Source organism: Nomascus leucogenys, chromosome 18 (assembly GCF_006542625.1).
Source record: "Nomascus leucogenys isolate Asia chromosome 18, Asia_NLE_v1, whole genome shotgun sequence".
NCBI classification, from domain to species: Eukaryota; Metazoa; Chordata; class Mammalia; order Primates; family Hylobatidae; genus Nomascus; species Nomascus leucogenys.
The window spans coordinates 47,581,002-47,598,204 of record NC_044398.1 but is presented as its reverse complement, the minus strand read 5'-3'; the positions used below and the strand labels follow the sequence as shown (position 1 = coordinate 47,598,204).

At 35.5% G+C, this 17,203-nt stretch overlaps 1 protein-coding gene across 6 annotated transcripts in view; it reads right to left on the bottom strand.

Moving 5' to 3' along the window:
* PARD3 (par-3 family cell polarity regulator) overlaps nt 1-17,203 on the bottom strand; it is a 705,675-nt gene that overhangs the window by 255,361 nt on the left and 433,111 nt on the right. For 5 of the 6 annotated variants that reach the window (XM_030797836.1, XM_030797834.1, XM_030797831.1 and 2 more), the window contains exons 9-12: nt 16,365-16,747; nt 12,010-12,149; nt 8,946-9,074; nt 6,534-6,572 (exon numbers count right to left, since the gene is read on the bottom strand). In XM_030797836.1, coding sequence (XP_030653696.1) covers nt 6,534-6,572; nt 8,946-9,074; nt 12,010-12,149; nt 16,365-16,747 — 691 coding nt within the window. The remainder of the gene's footprint in view (nt 1-6,533; nt 6,573-8,945; nt 9,075-12,009; nt 12,150-16,364; nt 16,748-17,203) is intronic. The other variant, XM_030797833.1, reaches the window with a different exon arrangement.

Here is a 17,203-nt window from a genome sequence, read left to right as displayed (position 1 = left end):
ACCATCATGGCCAACATGGTGAAACCCCATCTCTGCTAAAAATACAAAAATTAGCTGTGTGTGTTGGCACGTGCCTGTAATCCCAGCTACTCGGCAGGCTGAGGCAGGAGAATCACTTGAACCAGGGAGGCAGAGATTGCAGTGATGCGAGATAGCACCACTGCACTCCAGCCTGAGCAACAGAATGAGATTCTGTATTAAAAAAAAAAAAAGAAAAAGAAAAAAGAACGAAAATGTCCTCCTTCTTAGGATAGATACACTCAAGTACTTAGGGATAAAGTGAAAATATGTCTATAATTAATCACAAAAATATTATATGGGGGCCAGACACAGTGGCTCACGCCTGTAACCCCAGCACTTTGGGAGGCCGAGGCACGAGGATCACTTGAGGTCAGGAGTTCGAGACCAGCCTGGCCAACAGGGTGAAACCCCGTTTCTACTAAAAATACAAAAATTCAAAAATTAGCCAGGTGTGGTGGCGGGCGCCTGTAATCCCAGCTACATGGGAGGCTGAGGCGGGAGAACTGCTTGAACCCAGGAGGCGGAGGTTGCAGTGAGCTGAGATCACGCCACTGCACTCCAGGTTGGGCAACAGAATAAGGATCTTTCTCAAAAAAAATAAAAAATATTATATGGGGGAGGGAAAGAGGAAGAATAGGTAGAGGAAGGAAGACGGGGAGGAGGGAAGAAAATTATGTAGCAAATGTGGTAAAATATTAACAATTGGGGAATGTGGATAAAGAATTCTTTGTAGAGTTCTTGGTACTATTCTTGAAACTTTTCTAAAAGTCTAGCAGTTCAGAATAAAAATTACATACAGTAATTAAGCCACAATAGTTTTGCTGTATCTAAAACCATCTTTATTATAACTTAAGACTTCAACAGCAAAAAGATCATATAATAAATCATAAAGATATTATCAATTTTATCACTATGTTGCAAAGGGCTACAATTAAACAAAAACTAAGATGTATTCCCGAAGGGAAAACACACCCAACATTAAAAAATGGCCATCTTAATATAATAATAGTAAGCCATCTCAAATGAATTCCGTAAAAACTGCTGCAGGTATTCACTATCCATAATCATTACCGTTTCTGTAAGATCATGAAAACATCATTCAATTCCAATTTTGGAATAAGATTGTTTTAAAATAAGTCTGAATCAACATTTAAGGCACTAGAAGTGGCACACATTTTATAAAATTTGGTTGTGACAACAGCAACATTTGCTGCTAAAAATCAAACTATTGAGGTCAACATATGATTACTGTATATCAGTATAAATCTTCAACAAAAATCTAGAGTTTTGTATACTTCCATGTATGTTCTCAAGAATATTAAAATTAATTTGCATTATAGGCCTAAAGAAGTATTTGACGATGAGTTTATCACAAAGAATCTGTACACTTTTGGATTAAGAGGTAATGGCTCACAGATTCACTCCTCTTTGAGGTTCCTCTTCACTTTGTCTGACTCAACTGTTTCCTCAACTTACAGTAGATCAATATGGCAGCCTAGGCAGGGCAAGGTGGCTCATGCCTATAATCCCAGCACTTTGGGAGGCCAAGGTAGACAGATCACTTGAGGTCAAGAGTTCAAGATCAGCCTGGCCAACACGGTGAAACTCCATCTCTACTTAAAAAAAAAAATACAAAAATTAGCCAGGCATGGTGGGGGGTGCCTGTAATCCCAGCTACTTGGGAGGCTGAGGCAGGAGAATTGCTTAAGCCTGAGCGAGAAGGTTGCAGTGAGCCGAGATTGAGCCACTGCACTCCGGCCTGGGCAACAGAGTGAGACTTGGTCACACACACACATACACACACACACCAACAATATGGCAGCCTACACTAGATCTATTAATATAACTGTTAGCAAAATAAACCTAATAAGGCCCATGCTTAATTCCTAGCTCATTAAATTTCTAATTTGAGACTCTAACCTTTCTGAAGTTAGCCTATCAAGATGGCTTCTGACCTTCAAAAAAGTTCCTAAAGAATCCCCAATGTATCCCTGTGGTTTCTGTAGGGAAAGCCCACTAACACTTTCTAGAATGCATTTTGAATTCTTGAAAGTTAAGCATGTGGCTGGGCGTGGTGGCTCAAACCTGTAATCTCAGCACTTTGGAAGGCCATGGTGGGTGGATCACTGAAGGTCAGTTTGAGACCAGCCTGGCCAACATGGCGAAACCCCGTTTTACTAAAAATACAAACAATTAGCCAGGCTTGGTGGCACATGCCTGTAATCCCAACTACTCAAAAGGCTGAGGCAAAAGAATCACGTGAACCCAGGAGGCGGAGGCTCCAGTGAGCTGAGATCAGTGAACTTTATTAATAAAGCAAGACAAATGCATTCTACAAATAAAAGTGAACAAAGACAAATATGATAAAGAACTACAAAATGGGAGAGAGCACTAGTTCCGGTTAGGGTAAGCCTCATGAGATAGGTAGAAGTCAGTAGGATTAGAAGTTGGCGTCCATATGAACAGGCAAAGAAGGTGAGAGCAGGCTGGGCGTGGTGGCTCACGCCTGTAATCCCAGCATTTTGGGAGGCCAAGGCGGGTGGATCATGAGGTCAGGAGATTGAGACCATCCTGGCTAACATGGTGAAACCCCATCTCTACCAAAAATACAAAAAATTAGCCAGGCGTGGTGGCGGGCACCTGTAGTCCCAGCTACTCAGGAGGCTGAGGCAGGAGAATAGTGTGAACCCAGGGGGCGGAGCTTGCAGTGAGCCAAGATTGCACTATTGTACTCCAGCCTGGGGAGACAGAGCGAGACTCTATCTCAAAAAAAAAAAAAAAAAAAAAAAAAAGGGTGAGAGCAGCCCAAGTCAGGAGAAGTATTTGCAAAACTGGTCACTGGGCTGGGAAAGGACAGAAGTGTCCATGCAGTAGTTAATGGAAATCAATGGTACTAAACACGTGTTCTAGGAAAGCCTACGTATCAATCCATGAGCAATGTTAAAAAAAAAAAAAAAAAATCAACAAGATCTCTTCCCACTATCTTGACTAATGAGATGGCATCTAACCCTGGATTTCTTTATTACTTATTTTTTTAAAAAAAATTCAATGACAGTTTATCAACCTCCAACATGGAACTCATACTGTATTACCTGAAACTATGTATGTAGCTTAGCTTTTTTTTTTTTTCCCTCAACATACCAAGTCATATTAAGGAGAAATAAAATCTGCCCTGCAGATTCTGGTGTCAGACAACCTGAGTTTATGGCTGGCTCCAAGATGTGGAGTGTCCTAAGGTTAATTCTTTGTTCCTCCCCTTTCAATAGGATAATATCGCCAACTAAGTCAAGCTTGTCCAACCTGAGACCTGTGGGCCGCATGTGGTCCAGGATGGCTTTGAATGTGGCCCAACACAAATTCCTACCTAAGCTTTCTTAAAAAATTATGAGATTTTTGTGATTTATTTATTTATTTATTTATTGGCTTATCTGCTATCGTTAGTGTTAGTGTATTTTATGTGTGGCCCAAGACAATTCTTCTTCCAATGTGTCCCAGGGAAGCCAAGATATTGGACGTGCCTGAACTAAGTCATGGACATTGCAAAGATTAAATAAGATAATCCACATAAAGAGTTTTTTCACACAATAACTGATGAATAAATGCCAGTCATAGATAGGACTGCAATGTTATAAGCAGTGTTAAGCATTAGAGGTGAAAGAAACTGTCTTCTATTTTTTGTAAGCCTGTATAAATCACATATAGTTCCTGACAGAAGTAATATATCTCCTGCAGGAAAAGAAAAAGAATCATAACTGTATGCACAGGTACCATTCCTGTGGTTTAAAGTGGATACACCATGGTTTGCTCCAAAATCAACCCTGAGAAAGCCCAAAATGAAAGTGAGCATTGGACTTGGATTTGTGGTGAAATCATTAGTGCTCCCCTCCTCCCCATTTCTAGGCATTGACAAAATAGATAATCAAAGATTTCACAGACCTAGAACCTAAAACAAGTCATTAAGAAACACTAGTAAAAACAGCAAAAACCTATCATGGAGTTTTCCTTGAGCAATACTATGTGCCAAGAACTAGCAATATTCAAAAAGCCTAAAACAGATCCTTGGCCATCAAAAGGTAGAAAGGCAGAGACTGTGCCCCTGTCAATTTCTTAAATTATCATGTTAATATTAAGCCTTTTACAACTCAAAATGATACTGCATACCTGGAGCACAAAGAGAGGCATAGATGTGAGAGCACGCATAAAAAATTAAGAAACAAACAATATTTTAAACTATAATTTTAACTTAGTTTGGGAAACTCATATTAGAAAAAAAAGTCCAAGTGTAACCAGAAGTCAGACACCTGTAAAAGTATATATCACTTCCTTTTTTAGGTGACTCCCCGTCTCCATGTCATGCTACCATAAACACACAGCTTGTGAACTGAAATGCACCTTGCATTTCTTAACAGAATACCACATCAAAAGATGCTTCTTTCCCTCTGGTGAGTGAGGAGTTCACAGTCGATCATCAGTTTCCTCAACACGACTGACTACATGTTTTTTGTTGTTGTTTATTTTTAACTTTTTGGTAGAGATGAGGTCTCGCTATGTTGCCCAGACTGGTCTTAATCTCCTGGGCTCAAGTGATCCTCCCAAAGTGCTAGGATTACAGGTGTGAGCCACTGCACCTGGCCCTGACTACATGTTTTGAAAGAACATCTCTATCTTTACTACTCAAAGCATCATTTTCCATCTCAGATTGTCTCAGACATTAATAGATTAGTTTGTGTGCAAAGTCATTGTGTTTTCCAAAATATTCTATGATACTTATCCTAAACCATAAAGGAATAGCTCTTCCCCTAAGGATCACATTGTAAATACTTCCTCCTTTTGCATTTATTCTATAACTATTTCATGGTACAGATACAAAAGGTGTGTGTGTGTGTGTCTGTGTGTATAAATGACTGTGGATCTATTTTGTTTTATAGATCTTTTCCATTTATTTTGAGATATGGTGAGAAAAAGCTAACTTTTCTAAGTAAATGGGCAATTGTTATAAACACTACGTAAACTATCCTTTTAAAGCCACTAATTTGAGGTGCCATCTTTAACATACATGCACATACCAATACACATCATGTCAGTTTCTGTAACCCTTAATCTGTTTAAATGATCTATTTGTTTACCCCTATAACAATGCCATGCTGTTTTAGGTATTGTAGCTTTACATTATACTCTGCCACAATTATTGTCTTTTCAAAGAGTAGTATAAATTGCTATTGTACCCCATTTTATTATTTAGAATCAATTTGTCCAATTTCCCCTTGTCTAACCTACCCCCAACACATAAATATCAGTGTGATTTTGATTAGATATAATTGCCCTATTTATTTTATAAAACAAAAATTAAAGCTAGGAATTGTCTACAACACATACTTATTAATGTGGAATATTCTCAAGGTTGTTTACTGATTTTCCTCCAAGATGTAATTTGTCATCTGTTTTTAGAATTGTGGAATATTTATAAGAGGATCACTTGAGCTCAGGTGGTCAAGGCTGCAGCGAGCCATGAAATATGGTGAGATTCTAGACTCAAAAAAAAAAAAGAAGGAATATTTGAAAAATAACAGTTCAAAGTTGTCTGTTTATAAAGCTGTACAGAAAATGAAACCTTTTTATTATGTTATTTAAATTCTTTATATTCTTACTTTTTTTAGTCAACAATGTAAAAATTTTTGGAAAGGGACATACATACTGACATTACCTACTATGGAAATGACTTTGCTAAATTTTCCATTTACAATAGTTTGAGAATGAATGTTTTTGTGTTATGTTGTTTGATGTAAAAAGGAAAAAAGATCCTGATTGTTAGAATTTCTACCATGTCAATATAAAATGCCCTTTTTACTCCCATATAGCACATCATCACAGAGACTGATAGAGCAATCCTTCCTTTTATTGTGTTAGTTCTGCCTGCTGGAACTAAGCTTACTCTTTTATCCCCAGTCTGTCTCAGGACTTGTTTTCTTAACAGGATGCAACTATGTTTGCATTTTAATGTGAGCTGTGAGTCCTTAACTTTTGTTAAATTATCTCTTTTATAGTTATTCTAACAACTATGCTTGGCCTAATACTGACACATCACTTTAATTTTCCTGTGTATACTTTTTTTACTGTATTCTCTTAGCCCTCCCTTTTTTTCCATGACTGAATCAAGTTTTTTAACTTTTCTTTCCATTTTGTGGCCACTTATAATTTAGCATTTCACAACTCATGAAATACTTTGCATATATGCCAAACAACTAAGCTTTGGTCCTCATTATGCAAGTGAATAGGAAGTCTCTCTCTTTTTTGCATCTATCTGACCAAAATTAATCACAAAATATACTCCATTTGGCGTGGTAACAATAAGTCACCTTAAAATAAGACCGTTTTGGCATTTAATAAACCCATGTATTAAATATTATGAGCCAGGAAAAGGCAGGACAAGTAACTTCATATTAAATTAGTAAGAAGTTAGTTCCATGTATCTTTCCAACATCTCTGCACCCTTCAAAAGACAAAGCTCTTACCGTTTCTTTTGGAATCTGCATCTGGCTTGGCTCTGCATTCTAGAAGAATTGAAGAAAAACATAAATACAGACTGACCAAAGCCATCTTCAACACATAGGGACACAATGATTTATTTTAAAGAAAATTTTGTTGATTCTTAAAATCCACAAAATATATAAAAGGTAATTATATGATGATGGCTGATGTAATGCTCTGTCTTCCAACCTTTTGCTGATGTGTGTGTTTATGTGTGTGTTTTAAGAAATTTTTCTAGATATACATTTTTACTTGCTCATTCACAGTACATCATGAATTTATTATCTGGAGGAAAACAAGTCTCACCAAACTGCTTTTCTAATCATGGCACTGTTTCTAATTTTGCTTTAACATTTTCCCAATCAAATCAAAGTTTTAATGTACAGAACCATTTGATAGCTAGACCAGATAATAAGAGTTTCAACCACAGTCTGAACCACAGCTTTATACTTTAAAATGTTGCACAGGAAATAAATGTGGTTTTTTTTCATATAATGTTGATTTGCCTTAATTACCTAGGAACTTACAAGGATGATTTATAAAAAAAAAAAAAGGCACCGATTGATAAAAGTATTTAGATTTAGACACACAGAATTTAAACACAGACACCCCAAACAGAGGAAAATAGTTATGTCTACTGGATTCAAGATTATTTTTAAATGCCCCTTCCCTTTAAATTTTCAGGATTTTATTCTCTTAAATTTTGAAACGCAGCTGCAACATGCATAATAGACTGACGGCCTACTGGCGTACTCCTTAATGAAAAGCTCACAAGCAATAAATTACATAACCAAGAAAAAAAAAAAAAGTAGGTAGCAGAAGGGAAAAACAGAAGCCTGGAAGATCAAAATTGGACAAGAAGAACCTGAATAACCTTAAGCTGGCTATATGCTGGCACTAACTCTGGAAAAGGCTGCTTAAGAGCAGTGTCTAAGCTTTGGCAATCTAATAATGCTAACTAGTGCACTCCGAGACACTGAGGAAGAATTAAAGCTTCAGCAAATCACATGGAAAGCTAGTTGTTTTTTTTTTAAGTGCTCATTTACAATTTAATAGAGACATCTCCAGATTTAGGATCAGGTGGCATTTTAAGCACAAAATTGGATAACAGTGGGGGGAAAACGAAAAACTGAATTTAAATTGAGAAATAATGCATTAAACATTTTTAAATATAAAGAAGTTTTCATAATTTATTCAAAATCTACTTAAAACAAAAGTGTTCACTTTTCAACCCTATCACAGTCTGAAATTTCCACAAAATCCACATTAAGTTTTAAGACCTGTGTGTAACCAGGGGATAAGATATTATGACTAAAATTTACTTTCATTTATAATATTTATGGAAATAGTTTATATAGAGAATAAAATATAGTTATTGTATTTATAATAAAATATAAATTTTATCATAACACATCCATACTTGAAGACATAACTTAAGAGAATTTGGGCTATATGATAAATTTGGAAACCTCATTCCTAAAACCTTGTCACTCTAGATTATACAAATTAATTTTTGTTTAGAGCTAAGAGCTAGATGAAAAGGATGTATTCCAAAATGATCCAAGTAGAATCTGTTTTGAAATATTTAAAATACCACTTGTACTTGAAATAAAACAATTTTCTTACCACATCAAAAGACAAAGGCAACTCCTCCAATTATGTCATTTTTATATATAAATGAAACCTAGCACTTTTGCAGAAAAACACTCAGAACTATGTACATTTAAGACATTTATTTCATTCACACCAATACCATGTAAATACTCAGATGTATTAATGTATGTATGGAAAGTGAAGGAGATAGGTTGCAAAAGTTGTAAATGCCTTTTCATTTCCTTCATTTATGTCATCCTAAATAACATGACCTATATTTGTATAATTAATAGCCATGAGGCTTATTGCCACTTAGGTCTTTTTATTTTTAATAATAATTTTTTTAAAAAGGTATTCCTTTTCATACAACAGTAAGGAAGCAAGCATCTATTTGGCTTACTGACATGTACTATGAAAATGTGAAATATGAAAATTTGTCATATGCAGTGTGGAAGATGGCAAGCTTTCAGCGACAGTCTGTGGAGTGACAGTTCTGAAATAATCGGCGTCTCTGTATTCAGTCAGTACATCTGAGGGTGTACAGTGATGAACATTTGATGCCCTTGAAAATATCCCTACAGTCTGATGTTTAAGCACCCCTCCATTCATTACTGAGGATATCCATTTCTGAAACTAAGGGAGTATTAGAGAAAAGAATGTTTGTATTCAGTGAGGGCTGAAAGAAATATAAGATCTAGAAACTCCTTGGAAAATGTCTCAATAAACATTTGCCATCAGGCAACTAACCCAGAACCCTGGCTGCTGCATATCAGAAATCTTTCATCTACTCTAAATTTACACACCAGTTCCCTTGGGTGGAAGGCGTCTTCCTGGCGAAAGACCAGAAGGCTCACAGTTCCTTCCATCTTAGTGCTTCTCAACAGGGAAACAACTTCCTCTTGGGATTTGCCCACTAAGTCTACTCCATTTACCTAAAACAAAACAAAACAAAAGTTTTCAGCTGTAATCCTGTGGAAACAACAGGAAAAACAAAACACACACACACTCCAGGACTAGCCATACCTGCTATGGAACATAACTCATTTCATGCACAATTCTGCCATGATCTGGGAACCACTAAGGTTTTGTGACTAATAAAGAAACTAAGACCAGATATCTAGAAGTAAGAGAGGAAGTGGTCAATCTTTTAGTGTTCATCATTAAACCCAAAGTGACAATCACCAGGGCACTGACAAGTACCAAGTAATAAATATTTCAAAAATGTCAAGTTAACACAAAACTTACTGGCTTAGAACAGAGATATTTTGATAGCCTTGTGCATCATAGGTTTTCTTATACCAAAATAAAAAGGTGTTGCTCTTATAAAGGGTAATAAAAACACACCAAAAATATTTTGGTACAGTATTTTCACTTTCAATGAAATTTTACTGATAAATATAAATAAAACACTTTACCTCTGAAAGGTAAACATTAAAGAAACACAACTACAAAACAATATTTTTTAGCAGGGAAGCAATATTTCAAATGAAATTTTTTCAATGTTATGAGAAAATTCAAGCAGGAAAAAAATTTAAAACAACTTGTTCTTAGGGAATCTTTTATCGAACAGGAACTATAACATCATTATCAGAAAGCACTATATACTCCACAGAAATGAGAGCATATGTTTTCTTTAAAAGGTATTCTACATTTTTCTCTTTAGACAAAAAAGACATTTTGTCCAAGGCAAATAAGTTTATAACTTAAATTGCAGTTAAAATATATTTCAGAATATTTCCCCTTCTGAAAAAAATCAACCTCATATAACTCAAGGTATTACTATTAAGGAATTGCAGACAGAAGGACTGAATTCAAGTTCCAGTGGAGACTCTTACAAAATAAAACAAGCTATGACTGCACACATGGGCTAACGTACCACTCAATTTATACCCCAAGGACAAGCGGCCTTTTCAGGAAGCAGGACCCTAAACATAATTTGTACTCAAACAAAGGAAAGTGAAAAAAAATCTAGACAATTAAGTCACTTGTTACTTTTTTCTTTGTATGATTCTAATTATCTGGACACTCAGAGAAAATGCACATAAGTATCAATATTGTATAGCTACAACTGTAGACACTAGAAGGTTGGGCTTAAAGCATGCAGAAATGAAGTTTCCATTTTAAGACAAAGATGACAGCTATGGAAATAAAGCCTAACTCTAAAGACATACAGGTTGCAGGTCTTTCTCATTGCTTTAAAATAAAAAAGGTTTTTCTAATATGTTGAAAGTAAAGCGATTATGTGATAAAAGAAAAAAGTGACTCAATAATAAAGCAATTATCTTTAGAAAGAAAGAGGGAGAGAGCCAGAAAAGGACAGACATATTTTTTTGGACTCAGAAGACAGGAGGACTGAATTCAAGTCCCAGCGGAGACTCTTACAAATAAAACAAGCTACGACTGCAGACGTGGGCTAACGTACCACTCAATTTATACCCCCAAGACAAGTGGCTTTTTCAGGAAGCAGGACCCTAAACATAATTTGTACTCAAACATCTGTTATTTAGCTTCTAACAGTGCCTATTTAACATACGTTGTCACACGCACAGGACCAAAACAGTGGGAATAAAATTTAAAGGATCTAGGCTCCAAATGTAGACATGGAAAAAAATATGGACGGTATCCCTCTCCTCCCCTACTTTACAAAAATTCTTTAGGAGGACTCAATCTGGAGAGATAGAAACCATATACGAAATTATAAGAAAAAAGGATAGTGTGGTAAAAGTTTACCTTAGCATTAATATTTGAATACTAGTTAATTAGGAAATGCAGTATCTGCTAATAAAAATACAGACTATATTTTCTTTTAAAAAACTAAGAAAAATGGTTAAAAACATATTTTTCAATTTTCTCTTTTATGTGCAAATCATCACACAAACACAAATTATATATGTTAATGTATTTCCAAGGCAGCTTCAAATACCAATGAACCCAAACTCATAAGACAGAAAAAAAATTCAAAAACGATTTTTCTTTTCTTTCCTGACATTTGACTCTTATGACTCAATTTATTCTCCATGCTGCCATTTCAAGATTTCCTTGCTCCTCTTATCAAGACACACTGTTTTCATTTATTTCATCTGTCTCTGTTCTGAATACATTTCCATATTGCCAGACATATATATAAAGCCATTTCAAAATGTAACCTTACAGACATTTTATATGACAAAATGTTACCTCATAAACCAAATATCTGAGTAACTAAAAATTTATAACTAAACTAAATGGGGTTGGGCATGGTGGCTGACGTCTGTAATCCCAGCATTTTGGGAGGCCAAAGCAGGAGTTCAAGGCCAGCCTGGCCAATGTGGTGAAACCCTGTCTCTAAGAAAAATACAAAAATTAGCCGGGCATGGAGGTGCACACCTGTAGTCCCAGCTACCAGGGGGGCAGAGGCAGGAGAATCACTTAAACCCAGAAGGTGGAGGCTGCAGTGAGCTGAGATTGTGCCACTGCACTCCAGCCTGGGCAACAGAGTGAGACTCCATCTCATAAAAAAATAAATAAATAAATGGAAAGATAATTTCTCATCAGATAACACGGAAAAAAGAGCTGGGCACGATGGCTCACACCTGTAATCTCAGCACACTGGGAGGCAGGAGGATCACCTGAGGCCAGCAATTCAAGACCAGCCGGGGCAACATAGCAAGACTCTGCTGCTACAAAAAATTTTAACAATTAAAAATATATATATATAAAATAACATGGAAAATCTAAACGTAAAACAGAAACACATTTTGTGATGCATACTTCCGCTAAAATGTATATAATTGAATTTCATATTTTATGAAAATGTTTTTAAAAGTTGGCTCCTGGAAATGGAACATTTCAAGAATTAGGGAACATCCTGCTGGGGAAGTCACTTACCTCTATAAGTCTGTCTCCTGCCTTAAGTCGGCCATCCTGAATGGCCGCCCCCCGGGGGAGAATGTTTTTCACATAGATTGGAGCTGAGCCACCTATTGTTACATCTCTGGAAGTGATGCTGAATCCCAAACCTTCTGTACCTAGGTATGTGAAGGGTAAGAAAATAAAATGAGATATCTTGAATTTTACAGGTGTATTACACCAGTATACTCAACCTCAACTTGACATTTTGTAACTTTCACAATGGTCCACATTTCTTCTAATACTTTAAAAGTTGTAATAAATTTTTCAAAATAGACTAAATTGTGGAAGGTTTAAATGGTTTACATATTAACAGTTATTAATCTAAGAAGAAATAGCAATCTTCTCAAAGACAGATGAAAGTTAATATGTAAATATGACTGCTAAAAGTTTTTAAATCAACGTAAATCTTTGAATAGGAAATTCACTCCATGAAGAAAGAAAAAAACTTCTGTTAAGACCCACAGTACCTCAAAACTCAAGTATTATTGTGCAATAATGACATCCAAATTTTAAGGGTAGGAGGTATGAGCAAGGAAAACGAAAATGTCCAGGGAGATGGAAAAGAATAGTGAAATGAGAGATATCTCTATATAGAGGTAATGGAACCTCCCCAAATCATAATTATTCAAAGCAGTTTACTAAGAGGATAAACCATGAACCAAATTATCTTTGCTTAGTTCACTTCTAATTCACCTAAATCTTACCATGTATATTTCCTTCCCCACCCCCGACTCCCAAAAAAGGCAAATTACTCAGTGAAGACTCCATCTCAGATCATGGCTACCAAATCTGGGGATCATATTATGTTTAAAGGTACTAAATTAATGACCCATTTATAAATTACTCTGATGATTCACAGAATTTAAATTCTCATTTCTTTGGCAGCTTTCTTGACAGGCAGTCTTACATACTCAATACAAAGCAGAAAAGCGTTTATATGTCACTAGAATCAACATACAAGAAGCCAACATGTGCCCAGGAAAAAATGGGAAGATAATGATACATTTCTAATGAATCACAACATTTTTACAATAATGATTTCTAACTAAGCTTTTTTTAAAAGTTACTTCTTAAGATATTAGTTTCCATTTCAGTTAAAATATTGTTAAGGCAAACGCTTGCTCATTATGGGAAGAATAAAGAGATCTGTAAAGTTGAAAAATCTAGAAAAGCGTCTATTAATCTGATACATCACTCAGTGTAAAACTGTAATGAAAAGTATAAAATATAAGTGAACAAAAAAATGGGTGAATAAAAATGTAGATTAAAGAAACATTAAAGGAGAAATAAAGAAAACACTCCATAATTATTCCTGTAGCAAAACCTACCATAGTTATTCTCAATATCAAACAAAGCATTCATTTACTTCTGGTCTGAAGTCACTTTAGGGTGCCTGGACTATTAATATTTCTGACGTCTTCCATGCTGAACACCTGAATGGCATATTGTCTATATGAAATGTTTGTAATTGCTCTGGTGAGATTTTTCCATATGTCTCTGCTTTCACGAAACTCTAATGACTTGCAGTAACATTTATTAAGAAATAATTCTTAATTACTCTCCTTTTGCAATGCTAATTTTTTTGAACTATGAATGCTGACTGCTGTAGGAACCTCAATACTATTAAAATATCAGCAATAACCCCTAAATCTGTAAGCTAAAAGTTCAGGCAATGACCTTTCAAGGAAAGATAAGTAGGTATCAATTTTCATTTAACAAAGCCAACAAAACATTCTGCACTGACTGAAACAGATTACTGACCTTCTCCTCTGACTTTATTAAAAAGCTAATTTCTAGAAAGCGCAGGGTATTTGAGAATACCAAAATTGTAATAAATATTAAGAAATCGTAATTATGGAAGCAAGTACACTGAGGCTATTCTGTTGTCACGTTATATAATATAGCTCCAAAATTAGGCCAAAGAATCATTATACTGACATCTTTTTTTGTACTAAGAGTTGATCCCAGTTTTTGAAGAACTGCTGCCACTCAAAGCACATTAGCTCACTTTGAACTGAATCTGAAGTTTAACACTGACACATCCTACGTTTTTAATGTACTTCACTAATAAATGTAATAACTGGTAAGAAAAAAATCTGCTAGCTACAAGGAAAGCCTGTTCAATTCTCCTACATTCATTATTATTAAAATATATGCATTTAGTCCTAATCAAAGATAATCAGCATTCTTCCCCACATTTATAGTAAACATAATTTTTATATAAAATATTTGTAAGTATTGGCAGCACGCACAAGCAGCATGTGCTTTTTGTCATACATTCACACAGCTGGTAAAGTAAAATCAAGATAGATCTATGGGACTCTATATCATTAAGATTACTCAAGGTCTGAAAAACACTTAAAACCATTGTTTCTCCTTACAGTGATTAAGCATAGTCTTCCTAAATTAGCTTGTGTAAATGCAATATTTTTCATTCAATGCTATTAAAATAATATCTGCATTCAAAACAATGGTACTTTTAATGGCAAATCACCTCATTTAAAAAGTTCATGTTATATCATGATTTGTCATATATCCTAATTTTTGAAAAACCGTAATTAACTAAATGAATGTTGCTGTATCAGTGTAAAAAGGAAAAGATATTTATGAACCAATATCTTTATGACAATGGTGAAGCAAAATACTGTACCTTTGTTTAGAGATCTCAAGCAGAATTTTATTTTTTATACAATTCTATTTGTGGTTCTTGGTATGTTTTTGGTTAAAAACAAGGGCCTGTCATTTAAGTAGAGCAAAAGGAGGAAGGAGGATGTGATATTTCTCTCATTTAGGAATTGACAGAGCTAAAGGGGTTTCTGTTGATATGACTCTGTGTTTGCAACGAGGCAAGCTGTCAACTCCTGATCATGTCAACCAAGTATTTAGAGCTTAAAAGCCAGTAACCAGAAATAAGAAACTTGAGGTTCACATAAAGTTCACTGAAAGAATATGAGTTAGAAAGGAAACAGCAGTCTCAGAGTTTACAACCTTGTAAATGCTACCCCAAATGTAAAGAAGAATGGTCTGAATATCCGGATATGGAAAACATTCTAGTAAGAATCTGTGGCCAACAGCCACATGACCTGAGGAAATAATGAACCTCTCTTGGAATCATTTCCATCCAACTATAAGAGTTGATGGTTGAGCCTATAAAAAAAAATTAATATTCTTTATAATAATACCATTTTGAAAGACATGATTTTAAAATATATCAAAATGCTCAGCTAAAATGGATCACGAACAGTAAAAGTGTATCTTGGTGCCTGGACGAAACACTGGGTGAAAATCGTAAAGTCAAGTCCAATAGTTTGCACTCAACTTGAAGGAGGCAAACTGCAAGAACATGCTCTCTATACAGAGATCCACTGTATACAGGAAGGGTACTAAAATACATAATGGATGGAAGATGTATGAAGAATCGGTAATCGCCATCATGACTTCCACATCACCATAAGAAAGAGAAGCAGGACTGGACATGGTGGCTCACTCCCATAATCCAAGCATTTTGGGAGGCCAAGGTGGAAGGACTACTTGAGGCCAGGAGTTCCAGATCAACCTGGACAACATGGCAAGACTCCAACACAACAAAAAATTTGCAAATTAGATGGGCATGGCAGCACGTGCCTCTAGTCCCAGCACTTGGAAGGCTGATGTGGGGTGTTGCGGGCTACGGTGAGCTATGACTGCACCACTGCACTGTAGCCTGGACAACAAAGCAAGGCCTTCTCTCAAAAAAAAAAAAAAAAAAAGGAAAAGAAAAGAAAAAAAAAAGAAAGGGAAGTAATGCAGTAATACAAGAAAACAAAAGACAAGAGCCAATGGCCTGGCTTCTCAGCAACCTACTATAAACTCCTGGCAGCCTCAAACAAATTGGTCCCTCCCCACATCAAATACTGAGATTGATGTGCACTAAAGTCCTCCTTGAGGGCTGGACTTAGACAGCAAATGGGGCAGTCAAAATGGTCAAATCCTTACTATTGTTCTGCATTTGATATTAATGTCCTGAAGACATTTTCATTCACAATCAAAAATTTTACTACAGTAACTGCTATGTTCTTCTCATAGGCATATTTTAAAGTCTTATTCTCTGCACTTTTACATTTTAATTTCTACAGAGCAAAATAAACCTGAGACATGTAAGAAATACAATTTTAAATATGTTAAAAGGTAAGTAGCTTAAAAAAATCTATCAGTTCTTTCACAAAATAATTAGATAAGACTCAGGGTGCTTTGGGTTAGTAGGTTGACTTTTAAAATAAATTTCATTTCTACCCTTGTGTGTGGCTACTAAGAAAAGAAATTCCACAAAACAAAAACAGGATAGGTTGTACCTTTCTTAAGCTGGATATTAAGCCTCTTGCCTATTTTTTTGGTGTTATAACCACTGCTTACAGTCGTACTAAATACATTCTGAGGTGCCGAGGCTGGAGCGGATGGTGGTTTTCCCGAGGGGTGTGCGCTATGAGGTAGTCGTGAGTGAGAGTCTATTTGCTCAGGTGGGTGGTTCAGTCGGGGTGCTCTCTGTACCGTGTGAAGCCCTGTACTGTTCACACTCCTGTTGTCAATATACTGGCTGTCAGGGCTAAAACGGCTTGAATAGTAATTGTTCTTCTCACTTTGGGATAGTTGTTCATACTGCTCTTTATTTGCTGCAGGAACCACATGGAACCAAATGATGGGTGTACGCATGGCTTGGCGAAACATATGTTGTGCTCTGGGTTTGAGAAAGAATAGAAAATTAGCAAATTAAGACTGGCAGACTAGAAGATATTATGAGCTTAATTAAGTATACTAATTAAGCAATAAGAACTGACAAGCTGTTGAAATTGAAAAGCAAAATTCTAATAACCCATTTATCAATCAAGTTTGCAGCTCTGATCTATGAATAGCTGTTTCTTCAAATATAAATTTCTCATTCTCTCAATAAAAATTGAAAAATTATCTACAACTACAGATAAAATTCTGTTCTCTCAATTGTAAATCATTAAACATGTTTTAAGTACAACAGAGGTATTATAATTTCAATAATAGAAACCAAATGGAACCTTCTCTCGACAACATTGTCTAACACAACCTGTAGACATTACAAAATACTTCCATTTAAGTTTTCAAACAAAGAGCTTTATAATTATATTTAGAATCTTGGATTGGGTTAGATATGTATTTAAAA